General features: G+C 43.0%; 1 protein-coding gene across 1 annotated transcript in view; it reads left to right on the top strand.

The window, feature by feature from the left end:
• The first annotated feature begins 1,306 nt into the window (after positions 1-1,306).
• Positions 1,307-20,523, top strand: part of ube2g1a (ubiquitin-conjugating enzyme E2G 1a (UBC7 homolog, yeast)) — a 95,641-nt gene continuing 76,424 nt past the window's right edge. Inside the window, exon 1 of the mRNA XM_068007946.1 lies at positions 1,307-1,503. Coding sequence (XP_067864047.1) covers positions 1,458-1,503 — 46 coding nt within the window. The 5' untranslated portion in view covers positions 1,307-1,457. The remainder of the gene's footprint in view (positions 1,504-20,523) is intronic.

The following is a 20,523-nucleotide window of genomic DNA, read 5'->3' as shown; positions in this document are numbered from 1 at the left end:
CCTTCTTTTAGGCCTTTTTGCATCAAGTACTAATCCTTAGCTCTGAGGAAAGGCAGGAGACACATTTCTAGATCTTTACGAATGGAATTCCAGTCCGAGCTACTAAGAGGTGTACAAGTGCTTTCCTTTCCCTCGCTGAAGCACCAATCTCTTACAGCTGGAACGAGACCAGAAACTCACTGCAGGGACAGGTTGGGGAAACCGGCACAGAAATAATGCCGCCTACGGTTGCCAACACTGGTTGGGCATATTCCAGGAGGTTCCATCACATGACCTCCCTCCTCCAACTGCCCGCCCCCACACTCTAGCCATTGGTCGCCTGGCACGTCAATACCCACAGCCCACCATCTTCTCACGCCCGTTATTTGGAAAGCGAACAGACTCTAGGTTACTTGATTGCATGATATTTGCCTGTTAGTCAAACAGCCTTTTTACTCATCTCCAATATTTTTATAATTAATAAATGGAAATGTTCAAAGAAGACTAAGAAAACATAATTTTTTCTTAATTCCCCTATGATTTTTCTCCTGAAGATTAATTCTTGGAGACTCCAGTACAATCCTGATAGGTTGGCAAACCCTAATACAACCCCAAACTTTATTGTTGCTCTGGACTTGCAAGCACAGGCGTAACCACTGTGGGGTTGAGGGGGACGTGTCCCACCAATTTATTTTTTGGCATGGCTCTCCTGGGTCAGATCCCAGAACCCCCCAATGTCCCCAATCAACTCTTTCCAGAGTGTTGCTCCTATGTTTGAAAGGCAAGGATAATGTTTGAAAGAGCAGTAAATGATACCACCCTGTCAGCCTGTTTACTAACATGATTTTAATGCTTGATATAGAAGACACATGGGACGATTTCCAGCTGTTATTATTGTGTTAATAGTAATATGGCACCAAGATGTTAACATCCAAGTACTTCCCAATAAATATTAATTGCAACGATATCGTATTTCATCAACAGCAGTGCAAAAAAAAAACCTCGCTGCTGCACTTGACAATTAATTTAGGGAACAAATTGCGCTACCAATCTGCAGAGCGCTGTGCATTTCCTACCAAATTTGGGGAGGGGGAGGAGAGCAGCGCCACAAGGCAAGAAGCCGGCTCAACCACACTTGACGCAGACTCCCCTGGCGACGACGTCCGCGTGACTGACAGCCCGGTCAACCAACCAGATCGCGAGAAGCCACCGCCGCTCGCCCAAGACTCGCCAATCGTGAAAGAAGGAAGCAATAAAGGGGCGGGGGCTAACCGGCACATCACGTTCGGATGCACGGAAGCACAAGGGGCGGCGGCGGCGGCGGAGACGGAGATGGGGAGGGTTGAGCTGGTCGCAGTGCGCATGCGTGGATCAGGCCGGAGAACATAAAACTTGAAGAGAAAGCGAGCGGGGGGAGCTGGTGCGTGTCGGCGCGGATCGCGAGGGGATTGCCTTTGTGCGCTTCACGGTCCGGTATCATGACAGAGCCGCAATCGGCGCTCTTACTCCGCAGGCAGCTGGCAGGTAAAGGCTATTAGCGGCATCCGCTCCGGTGTCCGCGGCTGGGATCTCTCTTCACCTCCTCCCCGCCGCCCGCCCGCCGCCTCCCCTCCCCTCCTTATTTCCGAGCCTTTTTAAGGCTCTCTATGGCGACGATCGTTGCACAACACCGGGCGGAACGGCACCTCACGAACTGCGCCCGATTGTCTGTACAAACGGTTATTTTTTAAACCGACTATTTGCCTGTTTTAAGTGCCGAGTAGCTCGGGTTATTGGTTCTCACCGTCTGTTGAAGCCGGAGGCCCGGTTCTTTGTCCGGTTACGGTCGCGCTTTCCCTCACCCCCCCCCCCTCTCCTTTTTTTTTTCTTCTGTCCGTCGCGCGTTCCTCCACCCCCCCCCCCCCCGCGTGTCATTCGCTCGCTTTCCCCCCCCCCCCCCCAACACATGGACCGGCTCGGCCGCCCGCGCATGCGTATGGCGCCAAGCGTGTCAGGTAGAGGCAATTGAGGTCTGCGCCTCTATTGTTGGCTTGAGTTAAAGGAACAGCCGTCACCATTCTCTTCTTCCCCCCCCCCCCCCCCCCAATTTCTTTTCTCTTCAGTGTCCTTCTAATCCCAAAATGAATCTCGCATGTACAGCATTTGCACCAAGAGCTTTTGATTGCAAACCATGTTATGAACGTTTCTTGTATGAATCTTTCAGGAATAAAATGCGAGTACAGATTTCGAGAAACTGGCCCATTTACAAATTTGAAACTAACACAAAATACTGTGGATGCTGAAAATCTGAAATAAAAACAGAAATTGCTGAAAACATTCAAGCAGGTCAGGCAGCATCTGTGGAGAGAGAAAGTTAACGTTTCAGGTTGATGACCTTCCTTTCTTCAGAACTTTACACTGACCAAACTTGCTAGTAATACATTCATGTAATATAGAAGGGTACTCTTGCTATTTTAATGGATCAGTAAGATGTCTGTTTAAATGGGTGCTAAAAATTATATAAAGTGACATTTCTTTAGCCATGCCAAGCAAGATTGCTTTTCTCCTGTAGTGATAGGAAAATTGTACATTGAAGTGAAAGAATGGCCTCTATGGGGGATGTGGTGTGGTGGGTGGATAAGAGGGAGTGTTCATAGTAGAAAATAATAATAAATGCCTGAAGTTTCTTATGTTAGTAGAACATAACTTTATTCCCAGTATGGAGGAGTCTGACCATGCTAGGTGTTGAATATGTTTTTTAAAATTTGTTCATGGGATGTGGGTGTTGCTGGCAAGGCTAGTATTTATTGCCCATTCCTAATTGCCCTTGAGAGGTAGTGGTGAGCCGCCTTCTTGAACTGCTGCAGTCCGTGTGGTGAAGGTTCTCCCACAGTGCTGTTAGATAGGGAGTTCCATGATTTTGACCCAGTGACTATGAAGGAACGGTAATATATTTCCATGTGGAGTGTGTCCTGGAGTTCTGGCATAGAACGTTAGTCAGTTGTAGGACACTGGAGAACTCACACCACCTTCTCTTTAAATAGTGCCTGATCAGGTGGATGGATCTTTGATTTAATATCTCATCTGAAAGATGGTAGTGCAGTATTTCCTCAGTATTTTGCTGAAGATTATGTGCTCATGTCCTGGAATGGGTTTGCTATGACATCTAAACATAAATAACAAAAGGGTGGGGCTGATTAGGGATCACATAGAAAATCTTGTGGCGGCAGAGGTACTGAATGAGTATTTTGCATCTTTTGTCACAAAAGAAGAGGATGCTGCCAGTGTCGCTGTAAAGGAGGGGTAGTAGAGAAATTGGTGAGGATAAAAATAGATGAGGTACTTAAAAGGTTGGCAGCACTCAGTAGAAAAGTCACCTGTCTGAAAGGGATGCATCTTAGGCTGCTGAGGGAAGTAAGGGTGAAAATAGCTGAGGCTCTGGCCACAATCTTCCAATCCTTCTTTAGATATGGGAATGGTGCAGAGAACTGGAGGGTTGCAAATGTTACACCCCTGTTCAAAAAAGGAACAGGGTAAACTACAAGCCAGTCAGCCTGATTCTGATGACGGGGGAAACTTTGAGACAATATTCTGGGACAAATTGTCACTTGGGAAAACATGGATTAATCAATGACAGCCAGTGCAGATTTGTTGAAGGCACATTGTGTTCGACTTACTTGATTGTTTTCTTTGAAGTAACGGAGAGGGTTGATGTTGTGTATATGGACTTTCAAAAGGCATTTGATAAAGCACCACGTAATAGACTTGTTAGCAAAATGAAGCCTATGGGATTAAAGTGGCAGTGTGGATACAAAATTGGCTCAGACAAAGTAGAGTAGTGGTGAATGGTGGTTTTTTCAGACTGGAGGAAAGTATAGTGGTGTCCCCCAGCAATTGGTATTGGGACCACTACTCATTTTGATGTATGTTAATGACCTGGACTTAGGTATACAGGGCATAATTTCAAAGTTTGCAGATGACGACACAAAACTTGGAAAAGTAGTAAAGTGAGGAGGATAGTAGCAGGCTTCATGAGGACGTACAGACTGGTGAAATGGGAAGACACATGGCAGATGACATTTAATGCAGAGAAGTGTGAAGTAATACATTTTAGAAGGATGAGGAGAGGCAATAATAACTTGCATTTATATAGTGCCTTTTTAACGTAGTAAAGCATTTCAAGGTGCTTCACTGGAGCGATTATCAAACAAAATTTGACACAGCTGCATAAGGAGATATTAGGACAGATGACTCAAAAGCTTGGTCAAAGAGGTAGGTTTGAAGGAGCATCTTTAAAGGAGGAGAAAAGGGTAGAGACGGGGAGGTTTAGGGAGGGAATTCTAGAGCTTAGGGTCTCGGGTGGAGTTGAGGTCTAAGATCAGCCATGATCTGATTGAATGGCAGAGCAGGCTTGAGGGGCCGTGTGGCCTACTCCTCCTATTTCTTATGTAGGCAGCTGAAGGCAATATAAATTAAATGGTACCATCTTTTTAAAGGGTGTAGGAAGAGTGAGAGACCTGGGGGTTTACATACTGAAATCTTTTTGAAGGTAATAAGGCTTTTTTTTAAAAAAGCACCTGGGGTCCTTTAATAGAGGTACAAAAGCAAGGAAGTTATGGTAAATCTTTATAAATCACTGGTTATGCCTTAGCTGAGGTATTGTGTCCAATTCTGGGCACTGCACTTTAGAAAGGATGTCGCGGTCTACTAGAATGGTACCAGGGATGAGGAGCTTCAGTTATGTGGAGTGACTAGTGAAACTGGAGTTGCTCTCTTTAGAGCAGAGGAGCTTAAGGGGAGATTTAATAGTGGCTTTTGAAATCATGAAGGGTTTGATGGAGTAAATAAGGAGAAACTGTTTCCACTGGCAGAAGGATTGTTACCCAGAGAACAGAGGCAAAAGAGCCAGAGATGATGAGGAGAATTTTTTTTATGCACAGCCTGAAAGGGTGGTGGAACTAGATACAATAGTAACTTTCAAAGGAGAATTGGATAGCTCTTTGAGTCAGCACAGGCATGATGGACCAAATGGCCTCCTTATGTATTGTAATGATTCTATGACCACCATCTCAAGTTAAGAATGCTGCCAAGAGCCAAGCTAACAGCATAGTTTTTTTTTGGTCAGGTTGAAGCATCTGGGCATTGATTGGCTCTGTGTGGCTGCCATTCTTTGTCCTAAGGTGTTACTTGAATAAACCTTGCATAAGACTTGTACAGCAAGTAGTGCACACTGAAGCTGAGAGGTCTGGTCATGAGGATATTGACACTTAAAACAATGGCCAGTTGTTTTTGGAGGGGGAGGAAGGAACATGACTAGCTCTGTTGAGCTGCAATATGTGCAATATTGGGGAAGAGTAGGGAAAGGGGGGGGGGGGGAGAAGAGTAGACTGTATTTGACTCCTGACTAGACTTAAGTTCCTGGAAAAGCAGCTATTGTGACTGATGGAAACCCAAGGATCAAAAGGAATTACAGTCCCCATTGCATATAGTGGGCATGTTCACACTAATATGATTTACCTGCTATAAGCTATGGGGGTAAAACCATCTGAATGAAGCATCCTGAAGTCTTCACTTTCCAACTGCCTCCTGCAGTTGGAGCTGCTCAGACCTGAGCTTTTAAATCATTAAGTACTCACGGCACAGTGCGTTTAATACATTTTAAGTGGTGTCTTTGTAATTGATACCTATGGTAATGACGAGTAGTTAGTGCCATTTGCCCAATATGGTGGCTGCCCATGATCATGTGCAGTGTAAATAGTGGGGACTGCGAAATTTTGTATTGCACCCTTTTTGTCAGAATGCCCCAGAGAGCTTCTCATCCAATGAGTTACTTTTTGAAGTGTAGTTACTGTTACATAGGGAAACGTGGCAGCCAATTTGCACTCAAGATCAGACAAATGGTAATTGCAATGGATAACCAGTTTTTGGTTGAGCGGAGTCAGCTTGGATACCAAGCTAGCCACCCCTACCCCTTCTTGAATATTGCCATAGGATTTTTACTGTACTCCTGTCCAGGCAGATGGAACTCCATTTTACCAGTATCTATGACATACAGCACTTCAGTGCACAAAGCTTCAGCTTAGGTTATGTGCTGAAGTCCTGAAGTGGACCTTGAACCCACAACCTTCTGACTTGAAGTGAGGGTATTGCCAACTGAGCCAAGGAGATGCTTAAGCTGATTAATTATTAAACATGTATTGCAGACCTAGTTTTTTTTTTCCTTGGGGTTTAAGGTTATGATTTGTCTAGTCACCAGCCAAATTGCACAAAATTACCCTTCCACAGATAAGGGCTGTGGAGGAACTTGGCACTCAGAAATTCAGGAGTTTACCATTTGTCAGGCTTGTAAGAGGTACAAGAAATAGTAATTTTTTTGGCTCTAGGTGATCTTTACCTGCTTGGACTTGAGCAATCTGAGGATCACCTAGCCCCATAAAATTACTATTTCTTATTCCCTTGCCTATGTGATCCATAAGTTAGGTGAATTTGAAGAAATTGATTCCTGGTCTGTGCTGAGTTAGCTGATTGTCACCAGGACAGTATGAGGGTGCTACATTTGGACAGAGGGGGGAGGGAAAATGTTGGAAGTAAATACTCATTTCTAGGCTAGCCTTACAAGCATATAAAGGCTTTTAAAAATGTATTTTGCATGATTTGATATATATTTGGCTCACATTTTAAAATTGAGCTTATGCCCTGCAATGCAAGCTGAAATGTGATTTCTAGTGTCTCATCCACTGGTACCTTTCAGTGAAGTTGAACGATTGGTCTTTTGAACATTAGCTGTCCAGTGAATAAATTCACTGTCTGGCCCTGAGCCAGATAGAGCAAGAATGTCTGAAAATGACTCTTGGTCTATGTTGAATTAGTGTAGAGTGGTGGTAGGAAAGCTACAATTGACCTTGGATGTGCTAGGCTTGTACTTGACCAAAGTTTGTAGTTTTGACCAAAGTTTCTGTTCAATTGCTAGGCTGACTATGTAATGATGCTCCCTGCCCCCACAATTGAATAGCCTGCCAATATTTTGTCTAGGCTCTCACTTGAAGGCTGGCCACGTGGGTGAGTTATTGGAGGGCATTTGGCAGTAGTTCAACAATATCTGCAGATGCTGCCTTCTATAAAGGAACAACAATACCTAGAATTTTAATAGTATTACGTGTATCTTGGTTCTGGTAAGTATTGCACATCCATGGTAAAAATAAATATGCTGGTCTTGTATTGGAAAATGCATTACGGTGTACAAAAATATTTGGTTCACCGTGTAACTTGGTACCAGGGAAACCACAGCATTGAAAAGTGTCCAGAATTCACAATTGTTTGTTTCAAATTGCTGTGACTGCAAACTGCTTTTAGCATGCTGCCTGTTTTTTGAAAGGATGTATATTACAACACTTTCCAAACTGCTGGAGTAGAGGAATTTTCCAGTTTTACCCCTTTTGCAAGGGTGTGAAGAATGGATCACTGACCCATCCACCAGTGGAAACAGTTTCTCCTTTACTCATTCAAAACACTTGGGTTTTGAACACCTCTATTAAACCCCTCTCCAATCTCCTTCTCTGCTTCAAGGAGAACCTTCCCGCTTCTCTAGTCTCTCCACATAACTGAAGTCCCTCATCCTTGTAATTACTTTGAGAACATGTGGCTTGGAACTATACTTGCTGAGTAGTAAAGGTTAGGTTGATTCATCAAATGTCATATTGCCATTAACTTGTGTACCCATGAAGAATGGCAGATGGCTACCATTTTAAGCCTAGATCATATGAGCATGGCACTGTTTGGGGATAGGACTGATGATTATTTTCCATCTAGCTGGTACTAAATAACAGAAGTATGATGCACTGCTTTCATGCCCCCCCCCCTCACTTTTGTCAAATATGTATTGAACTCTTATTTTGAATTTGCTCACAATATCTGCTTCTACTGTCTCCTGAAGTGCTGCAAGTGGCCAGAGATGCAAGGGAAGGTGCACAGATTTAACTACTCGACAGAGCTTGGTGAATATAGTCAGTGTATTCATATATACATCCACACTGTTAAATCTGTGGCCTGTTCACCTTCCCTCGTGAGCTGGAGTCTTTCTCTCTGTGAATTTATTCATCAAACCCATTTCTGTTCAATTCATTTATACTTCCTTGCTGCCTTTCAGTGAGCTTTCCAAACGTGCCTCCAGATCTCTCTTGTATTGTCCTGTACAATAACACTATTTAGCTTGTATTTTCATAGCCATATTCTCCTTTCCCATTCTTGGACACTGTTCTTGTTAAATGACATCTGCTTCTTGTCATTCCCCATGCACTCTATGAATAGTTTTCAGAATTTGTAATTAAAACATCCCCTGCCACTGCAACAGGGGGAAAAAAAAGCACACAATCTACTTGACATTCTTGCCAGCATGTAATTTATCAATGTGACAAGTTCATGTAATGTACTGCAGTAAGTATTTATACTCTTGCAATGTATTCTGCCTGTTTAGTAAATTAGAATTTCGTTTTATTGTATCATTACTTTTGAAGGTGCTGGCAATAACTTCTACTGAATGCAAATTGCAAGCTGCAGCATCTAGGTTCTTTTTAAAGTTGGGTTTGCTTACCTGGGTTTTCTTGTTTGAAATGTACCCTCCCCCCCCCCCCCCCCCTCCTCGGGCCTTCAGTTGGTTGCAGTACCAATGGTTTTTTTAAATCGCCACTTTCCAAGAGGAAGGGGCTTTGATTACCTGTCGACTTTTGTTATACACCAAAGGGTCTTGCCAAGTATGGCAGATATGGATGTTCCACTTCATAACAACTTTTAAAGTTGAAAGCTGTACTTTTTTTTTCCTGCACCATGCCTTTGGCTGAGGAAGAAAAGGCCAGTAGCTGGCCTCTACCAAAGCAGTTCTTTCTGCAATGTGTAGATGGCTTGGGTTAATTAGCCCTCTTTGTTTCCAACCTGTGCCGTACATCATGGTCTCTGCTGGGAACCTTTGTTTATGAATCTGCAGTTCAATTCTGGTATGGCATTTTGGTGCTTAAACAAACTGCTGTGCCATTTTAAATTTATAAATTCAGCTTCTGGATTTTTGCTAGTAGACTTGGTTATTGAGCATTGTTTTGTTCTAGGAAAGTGGTGGCTGTACAGTAGTTTATTGCCACAATACCATAGCTGCAGGATGGCCTTAAGCCATATAAATTAATCTACTTGAATAAGCAGCTGTTATGGGGACCAATTTGTACAATAGAAAATTTCATCACAGCCAACACAGCATCTTGTGGAATGGGATGTTTTCAAATCCTGCAGTAAGGCTGAAAGTGTTCTTTATATTTGAAACTTGGAAACCAATTTTAATAGCTAACTGCTTGGTGGAAGAAACATGCAATGGTTACACTGTACTGTAAAATTGATCCTAATAACAGTGGTACTGTTCTTGTGTTCTCCACTTAACTGAAACTACTGCAGAGTAAGTTTGTTTCTGCAGCAAATTTGTTTCTCCTTCATACAGGTGTTTAGTGAGCAACAAGGGAATTGGAGAAGGAATGCTTGCTTATTGATGAGCTTACATTACAATCTGCAGTTAATTATGGGAGGGAAGAAAATGTTTGTTCAGACAGCACCTCTGTAGACTTGTTTGTGCTAGAATACCATAATTTATATTTAATTCATAAATGATATGCAATATACTGGCTGTAGTACTGCAGGAAATATCTAAAGTTTCAGTCAAATATCTTTGTTTGCATTTAGCTTGTCCCTCAAACCAACATACAAACATACAGCAGGAGTAGGCCCCTTGAGCCTGCTCTGCCCTTTGATAAGATCGTGGCTGATCTGATTGTTACCTCAACCCTACTCCCATCTACCTACTATAACCTTTGACTCCCTTGGTAATCAGGAATCTATCTAACTCAGCCTTAAAAAAATATTCATGACCCTGCCTCCACCGCTGTGGGGAAGGGAGTTCCACAGACTCTCGACCCTCAGGAAAAATTTGTCCTAATTTCTGACTTAAATGGGAGACCCCTTATTTTTAAACTGTAGCCCCTAGTTCTAGTCTTTCCCACAAGGGGAAACCTCAGCATCTACCCCTTCTAATCCCCTCAGGATCTTCTTTCAATAAGCATCACCTCTCATTCTTCTAAACTCCAGTGTATACAGGCTCAACTTGTCCAACCTTTCCTCATAAGGTAACCTCCCTCATCCCAGGAATCAGTTGAGTGCACCTTCTCAACAGCCTCCAAAGCAATTATGTCCTTTCTTAAATAAGGAGACCAAAACTGTACCCAGTATTCTAGATGTGATCTCACCAATGCCCTGTACAACTGTAGCAAAACATCTCTACTTTTATATTCCATTCCATTTGCCTTCCTAATCACTTGCTGTACCTGCATACTAACTTTTTGTGATTCATGTACTAGGACACCCAGATCCTTCTGTACCTCAGTTCTGCAACCTCTCTCCATTTAAATAATATACTGCTTTTCTATTCCTCCTGCTGAAGTGGACAAGTTCACATTATACTCCATCTGCCAATTTTTTGCCCACTCATTTAACCTATCTACTTCCCTTTGCAGACTCCTTAAGTCCTCTTCACAACTTGCTGTCGTTCCTACCTTTTTGTCATCAGCAAATTTAGCAACCATATATTTGGTCCCTTCAACCAAGTCATTGATGGATAAATATGAAGATCTTATGAAAAACAGCACTGACATTTTCTGGAGTAAATGTTTAGTGTTGGCAATTGTGATGTATTCGATTACTTAAACTATTAATTCTATAGCTCTGTGCCAGTCTGTATCTGATATGTTTCAGTCAAAAGTCGTCTTTTTTTTCTAGTCTACACAAGGACATGGTGGTATGCTGATCCATAGCTCAAATGGCATTTATTGCCTATCCTGAATTTCTCTGGTAATGGGTCTTCTCCTTGAACAATACAGTCCTTGTGATAGTGCTCCCACAATGGTGTTGGGTGGGAACGTTAGAGGTGATGGTGTTAGCACAGTAATACTGATCTTGATTTACACAATCTCATTGGCATTGTGCCTTTTCACATCCCATTTATATTGGACCTTCCATTGGAAGTCGTTGTGTAATATAATCTGGGTCTGTCGCTGCTCAATCTGCCCTTTTTTATATTGTGGAGCAGATGAAGCAACAGAACCACTAGTCTGGCTGCCAATATCTCTGATTTGGGAACTACAATGAAAGCACACTGCTGGCTTATGAGGATGGGCTGAGGGGTCAGTCTGTGACTGGAACCCAAGGTGGCAGATCAGGTGCAAGACCCATTGGGCAAACTTCCCAAAGAGGGTTGTTTCTCCGATGGTATTACTGCTAACTTACAGGGTTGTCTCTAGTAGAAATAAATAGTTGATAAGCTCCCATGTTCTTTATTAATGTGTTGTACAGTTAGTGTGATTTAGTCTGCAAGATGGTGACTTGATTTAATGTGTCATGAAGGCTATTGGTGATGTCTGGTTGCTTGGGCCACTTCACTGTCTTGGCAAAGAATGGTACATTTGATGTAGTGACTTGAATGTGGGTGGAGTGTCTTGCTGCAATGCCTGCACTTGTGCTTCACCTGTAGTAAGTGAAATGTCAGTCATACTGGTCTGGCAAAAGTTCAGTTTGTCTTTGTACATTACAAATTTTCCACAAATATTAATGTGCTGATTGACTTGGGTTCTAAAGGTGGTGACTGGCAGGCACTGATCCAAATGAATGTTCAGCACCTGAAAAGCTATGACACATCTGGGAGGCACCAAAATGTGTAATAGGCTATACTGTAGTCAAATTAGAGCTGTACCTGGGGACTAAAACTAGACTGTACAGGTTGTCTATTGTGAATTGTTGAGTATAAACTAAAATTAGTACTCCTGGTGCTATAAGTTTTATTTGCTTATTGGGAATGACCATAATTTCCATTTAAATCCAGTGGCAGATTTTTCAGTGCATTTGGCTTTGTATGGTCTGACTTAGTGTAAGTGGTACAAAGTACAAGTTATACAGGTTTGGTAGCATAATGGTTGTTACTGGGCTAGTAATCCAGAGGCCTGGACTAATAATCTGGAGTCATGAGTTCAAATCCCACCATGGCAGCTGGGGAATTTAAATTCAATTAATTAAATTTTAAAAATCTGGAATAATCACCCTCTGAAATGGCCTAGCCAGCAACTCAGTTGTATAATTGCTACAAAAAGTCATAAGAATAAAACAGGTATTGGCACCAAGCCCAGTTGACCCTGCAAAGCCCTCCTCACTAACATCTGGGGACTTGTGCCAGAATTGAGAGCTGTCCCACAGACTAGTCAAGCAACAACCTGACGTAGCCATACTCACAGAATCATACCTTTTTAGCCAACGTCCCAGACTCTGCCATCACCATCCCTGGTATGTCCTGTCCCACCAGCAGGACAGACCCACCAGAGGTGACAGGACAGTGATATACAGTCAGGAGGGAGTGGCCCTGGGAGTCCTCAACATTGACTCTGGACCCCATGAAATTTCATGGCATCAGGTCAAACATGGGCAAGGAAACCTCCTGCTGATTACCACCTACCGTCCTCCCTCAGCTGATGAATCAGTCCTCCATGTTGAGCACCACTTGGAGGAAGCACTGAGGGTAGCAAGGGCACAGAATGTACTCTGGGTGGGGGACTTCAATGTCTATCATCAAGAGTGGCTTGATAGCACAACTACTGGCTGAGTCCTGAAGGACATAACTACCAGACTGGGCCTGTGGTGGTGAGCAAACCAACATGAGGGGAAAAACCTACTTGACTTCATCCTCACCAATCTACATGTCACAGATGCATCTGTCCATGTCAGCATTGGTAGGAATGACCACTGCACAGTCCTTGTCAAAACAGTCCTGTCTTCACACTGAGGACATCATGTATGGCACTACCACTGTGCTAAATGGGATAGATTCAGAACAGATCTAGCAGCTCCAAACTGGGCATCCATGAGGTGCTGTGGGTCAGGAGTAGCAGAATTGTATTCCAGCACAATCTGTAACCTCATGGCCTGGCGCATTCCTCACTCGACCATTACCAACAAGCCAGAGGATCAACTCTGGTTCAATGAGGAATGTAGAAGAGCATGCCAGGAGCAGCACCAGGCATGCCTAAAAATGAGGTGCCAACCTGGTGAAGCTACAACACAGGACTGATGCATGCTAAACAGCAGAAGCAACATGCTATAGACAGCTAAGCAATTCCACAACCAGCAGATCAGATCAAAGCTCTGCAGTCCTGCTGCATCCAGTCATGAATGGTGGTGGACAATTAAACAACTAACAGGAGGAGTAGGCTCCGTGAACATCCCCATTATCAATTATGGCAGAGGCTGGTACATGAGTGCAAACGACAAGGCTGAAGTGTTTGCAACCATCTTCAGCCAGAAGTGCTGAGTGGATGATCCATCTCTGCCTTCTCCCGATATTCCCACCATCACAGAAGCCAGTCTTCAGCCAATTCAATTCACTCTGATATCAAGCAACGGCTGAGTGCACTGGATACAACAAAGGCTATGGGTCCCGACAACATCCCAGCTGCAGTGCTGAAGTCTTGTGCTCCAGAACTAGCTGCGCCACTAGCCAAACTGTTCCAGTACAGCTACAACACTGGCATCTAGCTGACGACTGTGGAAAATTGCCCAGGTATGTCCTGTCCACAAAAAGCAGGACAAATCCAATCCGGCCAATTACCGCCCCATCAGTCTACACTCAATCAGCAAAGTGATGGAAGGTGTCGACGACAGTGCTATCAAGCGGCACTTACTCACCAATAACCTGCTTACCGATGCTCAGTTTGGGTTCTGCCAGGACCACTCGGCTCCAGACCTCATTACAGCCTTGGTCCAAACGTGGACAAAAGAGCTGAATTCGAGGTGAGGTGAGAGTGACTGCCCTTGCCATCAAGGCAGCATCTGACAGAGTGTGACACCAAGAAGCCCTAGTAAAATTGAAGTCAATGGGAATCGGGGGAAAACTCTCCAGTGGCTAGCACAAAGGAAGGTGGTAGTGGTTGTTGGAGGCCAATCATCTCTGTCCCAGGACATTGCTGCAGTAGTTCTTCAGGGCAGTGTCCTAGGCCCAACCATCTTCAGCTGCTTCATCATTGACCTTCCTTCCATCATAGGTCAGAAATGGGGATGTTCACTGATGATTACACTGTTCAGTTCCATTCATAACCCCTCAAATAATGAAGCAGTCTGTGCCCGCATGCAGCAAGACCTGGACAACATCCAGGCTTGGGCTGATAAGTGGCAAGTAACATTCGCGCCAGGCAATGACCATCTCCAACAAGAGAGTCTAACCACCTCCTCTTGACATTCAACAGCATTACCATTGCTGAATCCCCCACCAACAACATCCTGGGGGTCACCATTGACCAGAAACTTAACTGGACCAGCCACATAATACTGTGGCAAGTGACTTGCCTCCTGACTTCCCCCAAATCCTTTCCACCAACCACAAGGCGCAAGTCAGGAGTGTGATGGAATACTCTCCACTTGCCTGGATGAGTGCAGCTTCAACAACACTCAAGAAGCTTGACACCATCTAGGACAAAGCAGCCCACTTGATTGGTACCCTATCCACTACCCTAAACATTCACTTCCTTCACCAGTGTACCTGGCTGCAGTGTACCATCTACAGGATGCACTATGGCATCTTGCCAAGGCTTCTTGGACAGCACCTCCCAAACCCATGACCTCTACCACCTAGAAGGACAAGGGCAGCAGGAACGTGGGACCAATACCACCTGCACATTCCCCTCCAAGTCACACCATCCCAACTTGGAAATATATCGCCGTTCCTTCATCACTAGGTTAAAATCCTGGCACTTCCTACCTAACAGTACTGTGGGAGAACCTTCACACTGACTGCAGCAGTTCAAGAAGGCAGCTCACCACCTTCTCAAGGGCAATTAGGGATGGGCAATAAATGCTGGTGTTGCCAGGCACTCCCACGTCCCATGAACAAATTTTAAAAATATATACTTTTATAACTAAATCCTGCATTGAGCAAACAATGATCATGTCTAGTTATGAGTCAATCAAGACCTTGTCTATTAAGTTGAAACCTGCTTGGCATGCTTCTGTGATGTTACCCTGGAGGTGTGGTCTTGGCTGTTACATGAGTCTAGGTTTTAAAAAGTACTAGTTGTCTCAGTCATGTATCTGTCTGGTTACTTATAAATATCCAATTGATGAAAGCTGCACAAATCCAAAACAGTGAAGAAACAATCAAATTTCCTTTTTCGCCCCCATGGCTACCATTCACTTAGTGCCACAAAATCAAATGATCATATCTCAACTTTTTTTACATTACTCAGTACATAAGAATGGCATTCAAAAGCAAAGACAAACAAAATAGGTACAATATAATTTGTATGCCTGTTGTACTTAGAGCAAAAAGGATCAAAACAGACAACTATTGTGACCTGAAGGGAATTACAGGAGAACGGCCATAGCTTTGAGTAGTGCAGTTTAATGCATGATTACCAGATATAATTTTATCTATCTATTACATAATTTCTGTAACACATCCATTATAAAGAACTATCATGTAACTTGGAGGTCTGCTGGCATTGCTGGGGGAAAAAATAAAATTGCCAAAAGCTAATGCCTTACCATAGTGGTGTGCAGGTTATCACCCCCATTTCTTGCATACAGAGTTTCTGACCATGTAAATGAATGCTAGTACCTTTCCGCATTGACGCCTGTGGTTCTCCCATCAGCAAAAGTCTGGTACTCAAGTGGCATAGCACTGTTTTACTATTTTTAACTTTCTATTTCACCCAGTCCTGCTCTACCCTGGAATCCTATGTCTGATAAATGCCATTCGACTTCTAGCTAAACATTGGGGTCTATTTTTGTGTCTTGTCCATGGCTCCTAAAATTCTTGTCTCAACTGTAAATATGGTTGGGTTTTTAGTATTTTGCAATGCAACCTTCCACTTGGTGCCTTAATCATTAGTGAATGCCAGGTGGTTAATGAGTGCAAGTGGTGGATTTTGATATTGGAGGCTGATTGAATCAGGGTTGCTTTGCCAGTTAGTACACCAAGGATGCAGAAACTGCAAGCTGGTAAAATTCAGATATTGATGCATAATTTCCAACAAAAAAAATCCTTTGTTCAAACATTTTACTATTTATACAAGACCTAACAGTTCAAGTGCAAGAAGAAAGAACTTGCATTTATATTGTGCCATTTATGATCTTGGGATGTCCTGAAGTGTTTCATAGGCAATGAATTACTTTTGAAGTGAAGTCACTGTTTTATAATGGAGGAAACATAGCCAATTTGTGCACAGCAAGGTCCCACAAACAGCAATGAGATAAATGACCAGATAATCTGCTTTAGTGATGTTAGTTGAGGGCCAAGACACAAGAGAACTCTCCTGTTCAAAGGCTGAAGCAGTTTGCCCCAGGTATGTCTTGGTGACTTCTGGTTGAATATCAATACTGCACCCACTTCTAATTTTAGATCTTAACAAATGTTCAACTGACAATTCTATTTGTGCTTTGATTTAATGCTGATAAAAATTTCATTCACTTACAATGTAATATGGTTTAAGGCCAGCACTAGTGTTAAGTGGCTTTTAATTCTGTGTATTTCATGTTCACCATGCCGCTTCAAATTGTCACCAACAAAAATCTCCATTCTACACTGAGCCATTTTCTGTAGAGCAGCTGTTTTTCCCTTGCCCAGTATGTTGTGTGCCTCAATCTGTTATACATGGAATCCTCACAGGAAAATGAAGTTCAAAATACAATTTTTTTCCTCAATGATATAATTAAAATCCTTTCTTCAATGTGAAGGAATACAGAGGTAACTGCTTTTAAGAATTTCTTGTTGCTGTTGGAGTGAGTCTAATGCTGAGCACCACAAAATTCAGAACTCCGCCTGTGGCATTTGCAAGTTGCTTAACTAACTGCTTATTCTTCTGTTCGTGTGTTTTTGTTGGTTCATTTAATCTGAACATGAAAATACAAGGCCTCCCTACCTTGGCGAGGGGAAAGATGTTGGTGATGGTGCTGCCTGCTAGCTTACTTGATGACTATTAATACATCTTTGTTGGGTTGCTTTTATTAAGTTGGGCGGTACTGCGGTTGTAAAAAATCAGTGTTCAACCTTGTAACTTAATGTGAACTGTCCCTCTTCAGGCTGCATTGCCTGAACATTAACATTTAGGTGCTGTTTGAAAGAAGTTTGCAGACAATGGTGATTATAAAATGCCAAGTTTGGTGGGGGGGGAAACTGACCAGGTGGGGGGAAGGAAAGGAATGTTAAATTAAATACATAAAATTGCAGTCTCGTGATGGCTTAGTTATTGCCATGCTGTTTTATATACTATAACAACCTGTAATGTAGAATTGCTTTTCCTTGTTCAAATGCTTCAGGGAATGATCTTGGGTTGGGAATGGTTGCAGCTCAACAGACCATGGTGTCCTCGGTCAGGATATGTGCTGCAAGTCTGAAGTTGAGTCCTACTGCCAAAAGCTGAAACTGCAGTTTGTTATGACGCAGTGTTGGAGGAAACTGAGCTGTCTGACCCTGTTTGACCTAATTATCTCACTGCATTGTGGGATAGTTGAGAACTTTTAAATAATGTCTTTAAAAAAAAGTCAGTACAGGAATTGCTGCCTTGCCTAATGTATTTTAAGAAATATGGGTCAACTCAAATTTACCTTTTTTAAATCACTGAAAACTAATGGTACATAGTGCCATCAAAAATTCAATTTAACTGTTTTAAATCCTATTGTGCACTACATATATTCATGACCTGCTTACTATAATGATTAATATTTGCACATGCAGAATTTTCCTCCTTTTTGCCCCTCTGTTTCCAAACCCCCATGAGTACTGAATTATGCTGAGACATAATTTTGCAGTACCTTTTGTTGAGAATGTGGTCACTTGGGCATGTAAACCTGACCGTTAAGATTCCAGGCTATTGGGAAGTATTGCAGCGGAGTCCTGTCCAGTCATACTTGTGCTTTGCAGCATGGGTAACTGGATAGTAGTTGAGAATGAAAGCCGAGTTTTTTTTGTTCCTCGTTCTCTCTCCTTCCCCTAGGCCTCTGCACCTTCAGCTCAAGGTGAGTGCAATTACAACCCCTCATGCTATCCATGGCCTTTTGAACACCTGGGGTCTCCCTAGTTTGTGGCTGTTGGTGAGCCATCAGGGAACTTGATTCTTTTAATACTCATTGTAATGGTGCTGTATCAGCAATAAATCTAAACAGCATTCTGTTTAACAAAAAAAAACATCTGCAGCATTACAAGTGAGGAACAAAGCTGTAATGTAATCTTAAATGCAGATGACCTTATGATTCAAGTATCTGTCCTGGAATTGTTGCCTCTTTAATAATCTACAGTGTGTAAACATTAAATGTTTCTTGCTTTCAAGAGTCCAGGTACATAGCTGAGTGAAGGTTGGGGAAGTAATGTTGAGCTCCTTTTTTTAGATTGAAAAGCTGTGTCCAACTGTTTCATAAGTTTGCGAGCAAGGAAACTGTTCCATAGTGATTTAGTGTAAAGCATTTTTAAACACGACTGATAAAATTTTGTCTGACCTTGATCATTTGCATATGGAATGGCTACACTCAAACTACAACTGCTAGAAATATTCACTTTTTTTATTCATTCATGGGATGTGGGTGTCGCTGGCAAGGCCAGTATTTATTGCCCATCCCGAATTGCAATTGAGAAGGTGGTGGTGAGCCACCTTCTTGAACCACTGCAGTTAGTGTGGTGAGGGTTTTCCCACAGTGCTGTTAGGTAGGGAGTTCCAAGATTTTGACCCAGTGACAATGAAGGAATGGCTATATATTTCCAAGTCTGAAAGGTGTGTGACTTGGAGGGGAACATGCAGGTGATGTTGTTCCCATGTTCCTGCTGCCCTTGTCCTTCTAGGTGGTAGAGATTGTGGGTTTGGGAGGTGCTGTCAAAGAAGCCTTGGCGAGTTGCTGCAGTGCATCCTGTAGATGGTACACACTGCAGCCACGTTGCACTGGCAGTGAAGGGAGTGAATGTTTCGGGTGCTGAATGGGGTGCCAATCAAACGGGCTGCTTTGTCCTGGATGGTGTCGAGCTTCTTGGGTGTTGTTGGAGCTGCACTCATCCAGGCAAGTGGGGAGTATTCCATCACACTCCTGACTTGTGCCTTTTTAGGTGGAAAGGCTTTGGGGAGTCAGGTGAGTCACTCTATGCTGAATACCCAGCCTCTGACCTGCTCTGTAGCCACAGTATTTTATGTGGCTGGTCCAGTTACATTTCTAGTCAATGGTGATCCCCAGGATGTTGATGGTGGGGGATTTGGCGCTGGTAATGCTGTTGAATGTCATGGAGGTGGTTAGACTCTCTTGTTGAAGATGGTTATTGCCTGGCACTTGTCTGGCACAGGTCTTGCTCCATGTGGGCATGGACTGCTTCATTATCTGAAGGGTTGTGAATGGAACTGAACACTGCAATCATCAATGAACATCCCCATTTCTGACCTGGGAAGGTCATTGAAGCAGCTGAAGATGGTTGGGCCTAGGACACTGCCCTGAGGAATGCCTGCAGCAGTGTCTTGGGGCTGAGATGATTGGCCTCCAACAGCCACTACCATTTTCCTTTGAGGTATGACTCTAGCCACTGGAGAGTTTTCACCCTGATTCCCAATTTTACTAGAGCTCCTTGGTGCCACATTTGTTCAAATGCTGCCTTGATGTAAAGGGCAGTCACTCTTTCACCTCACCTCTGGAATTCAGCTCTTTTGTCCCTTTGGACCAAGGCTGTAATTTAAGTCTGGAGCAGAGTGGTCCTGGTGGAACCCAAACTGAGCATTGGTGAGCAAATGCTGCTTGATAACACTGACAACACCTTCCATCACTTTGCTGATTGAGAGTAGACTGATGGGGCATTGCTTGTTGGTGAGTCAGAGGTTACATTCTTGCTGGGTGAAGATATGTATCTTCAATGTAAATTTGGTAAGTTTATAAGATCTCCAACTGACTCCTGACTGGTCCCTGGAGAATAGTTTTCCTTATCCACAGTAAATTGCATGTAATCTGGGGAAGTAGCTCTTTACTGTCCACTATTTTAGAATCCTCACTTTTATAAGTGAAGATAAAGAAATATATAGAACGTATAAAAACATTTGGCAATGGAAATTGCACTGGTGTGTAGTGTTTGTTTGATTTAATAACTTTTTTTACATCAGGACTTCTGTTCCAAGCCTCCCTCTAATCTAAATTAATGGTCCTTCCTGCTGGTCTTTAATTTTTTTTTGCAACCTAGTGTATTCTAGATTTCTGTACTGCAAGGTATAAAAATACACTGATTTTATGAGTCATTTCTCACTAACTAGTTTTTCTCCTATGTGTATTTGTCTGCTTTGGAGTGTAGTTATGGGAGATCAGCTAGTATATACTAGCTTTCAAAGTTTGATGAATTGATGCTTCATTTTGTTTGTGAAAATCAGTTAAATTCTGGCTGATATATTGCTGTTCAGAGCTTTCCTGGAGGATAACATTTGAATTCAGAACTTTGAAATTTGTGCTGGCATTGGACATTTTTGTGGAGTGGGGGGATGGAAGGAA

The sequence above is a fragment of the Heptranchias perlo genome, chromosome 28 (genome assembly GCF_035084215.1).
Source record: "Heptranchias perlo isolate sHepPer1 chromosome 28, sHepPer1.hap1, whole genome shotgun sequence".
Lineage (NCBI taxonomy): Eukaryota > Metazoa > Chordata > Chondrichthyes > Hexanchiformes > Hexanchidae > Heptranchias > Heptranchias perlo.
The sequence above is the reverse complement of the archived record's forward strand: the minus strand, read 5'-3'. Positions and strand labels throughout refer to the sequence as shown.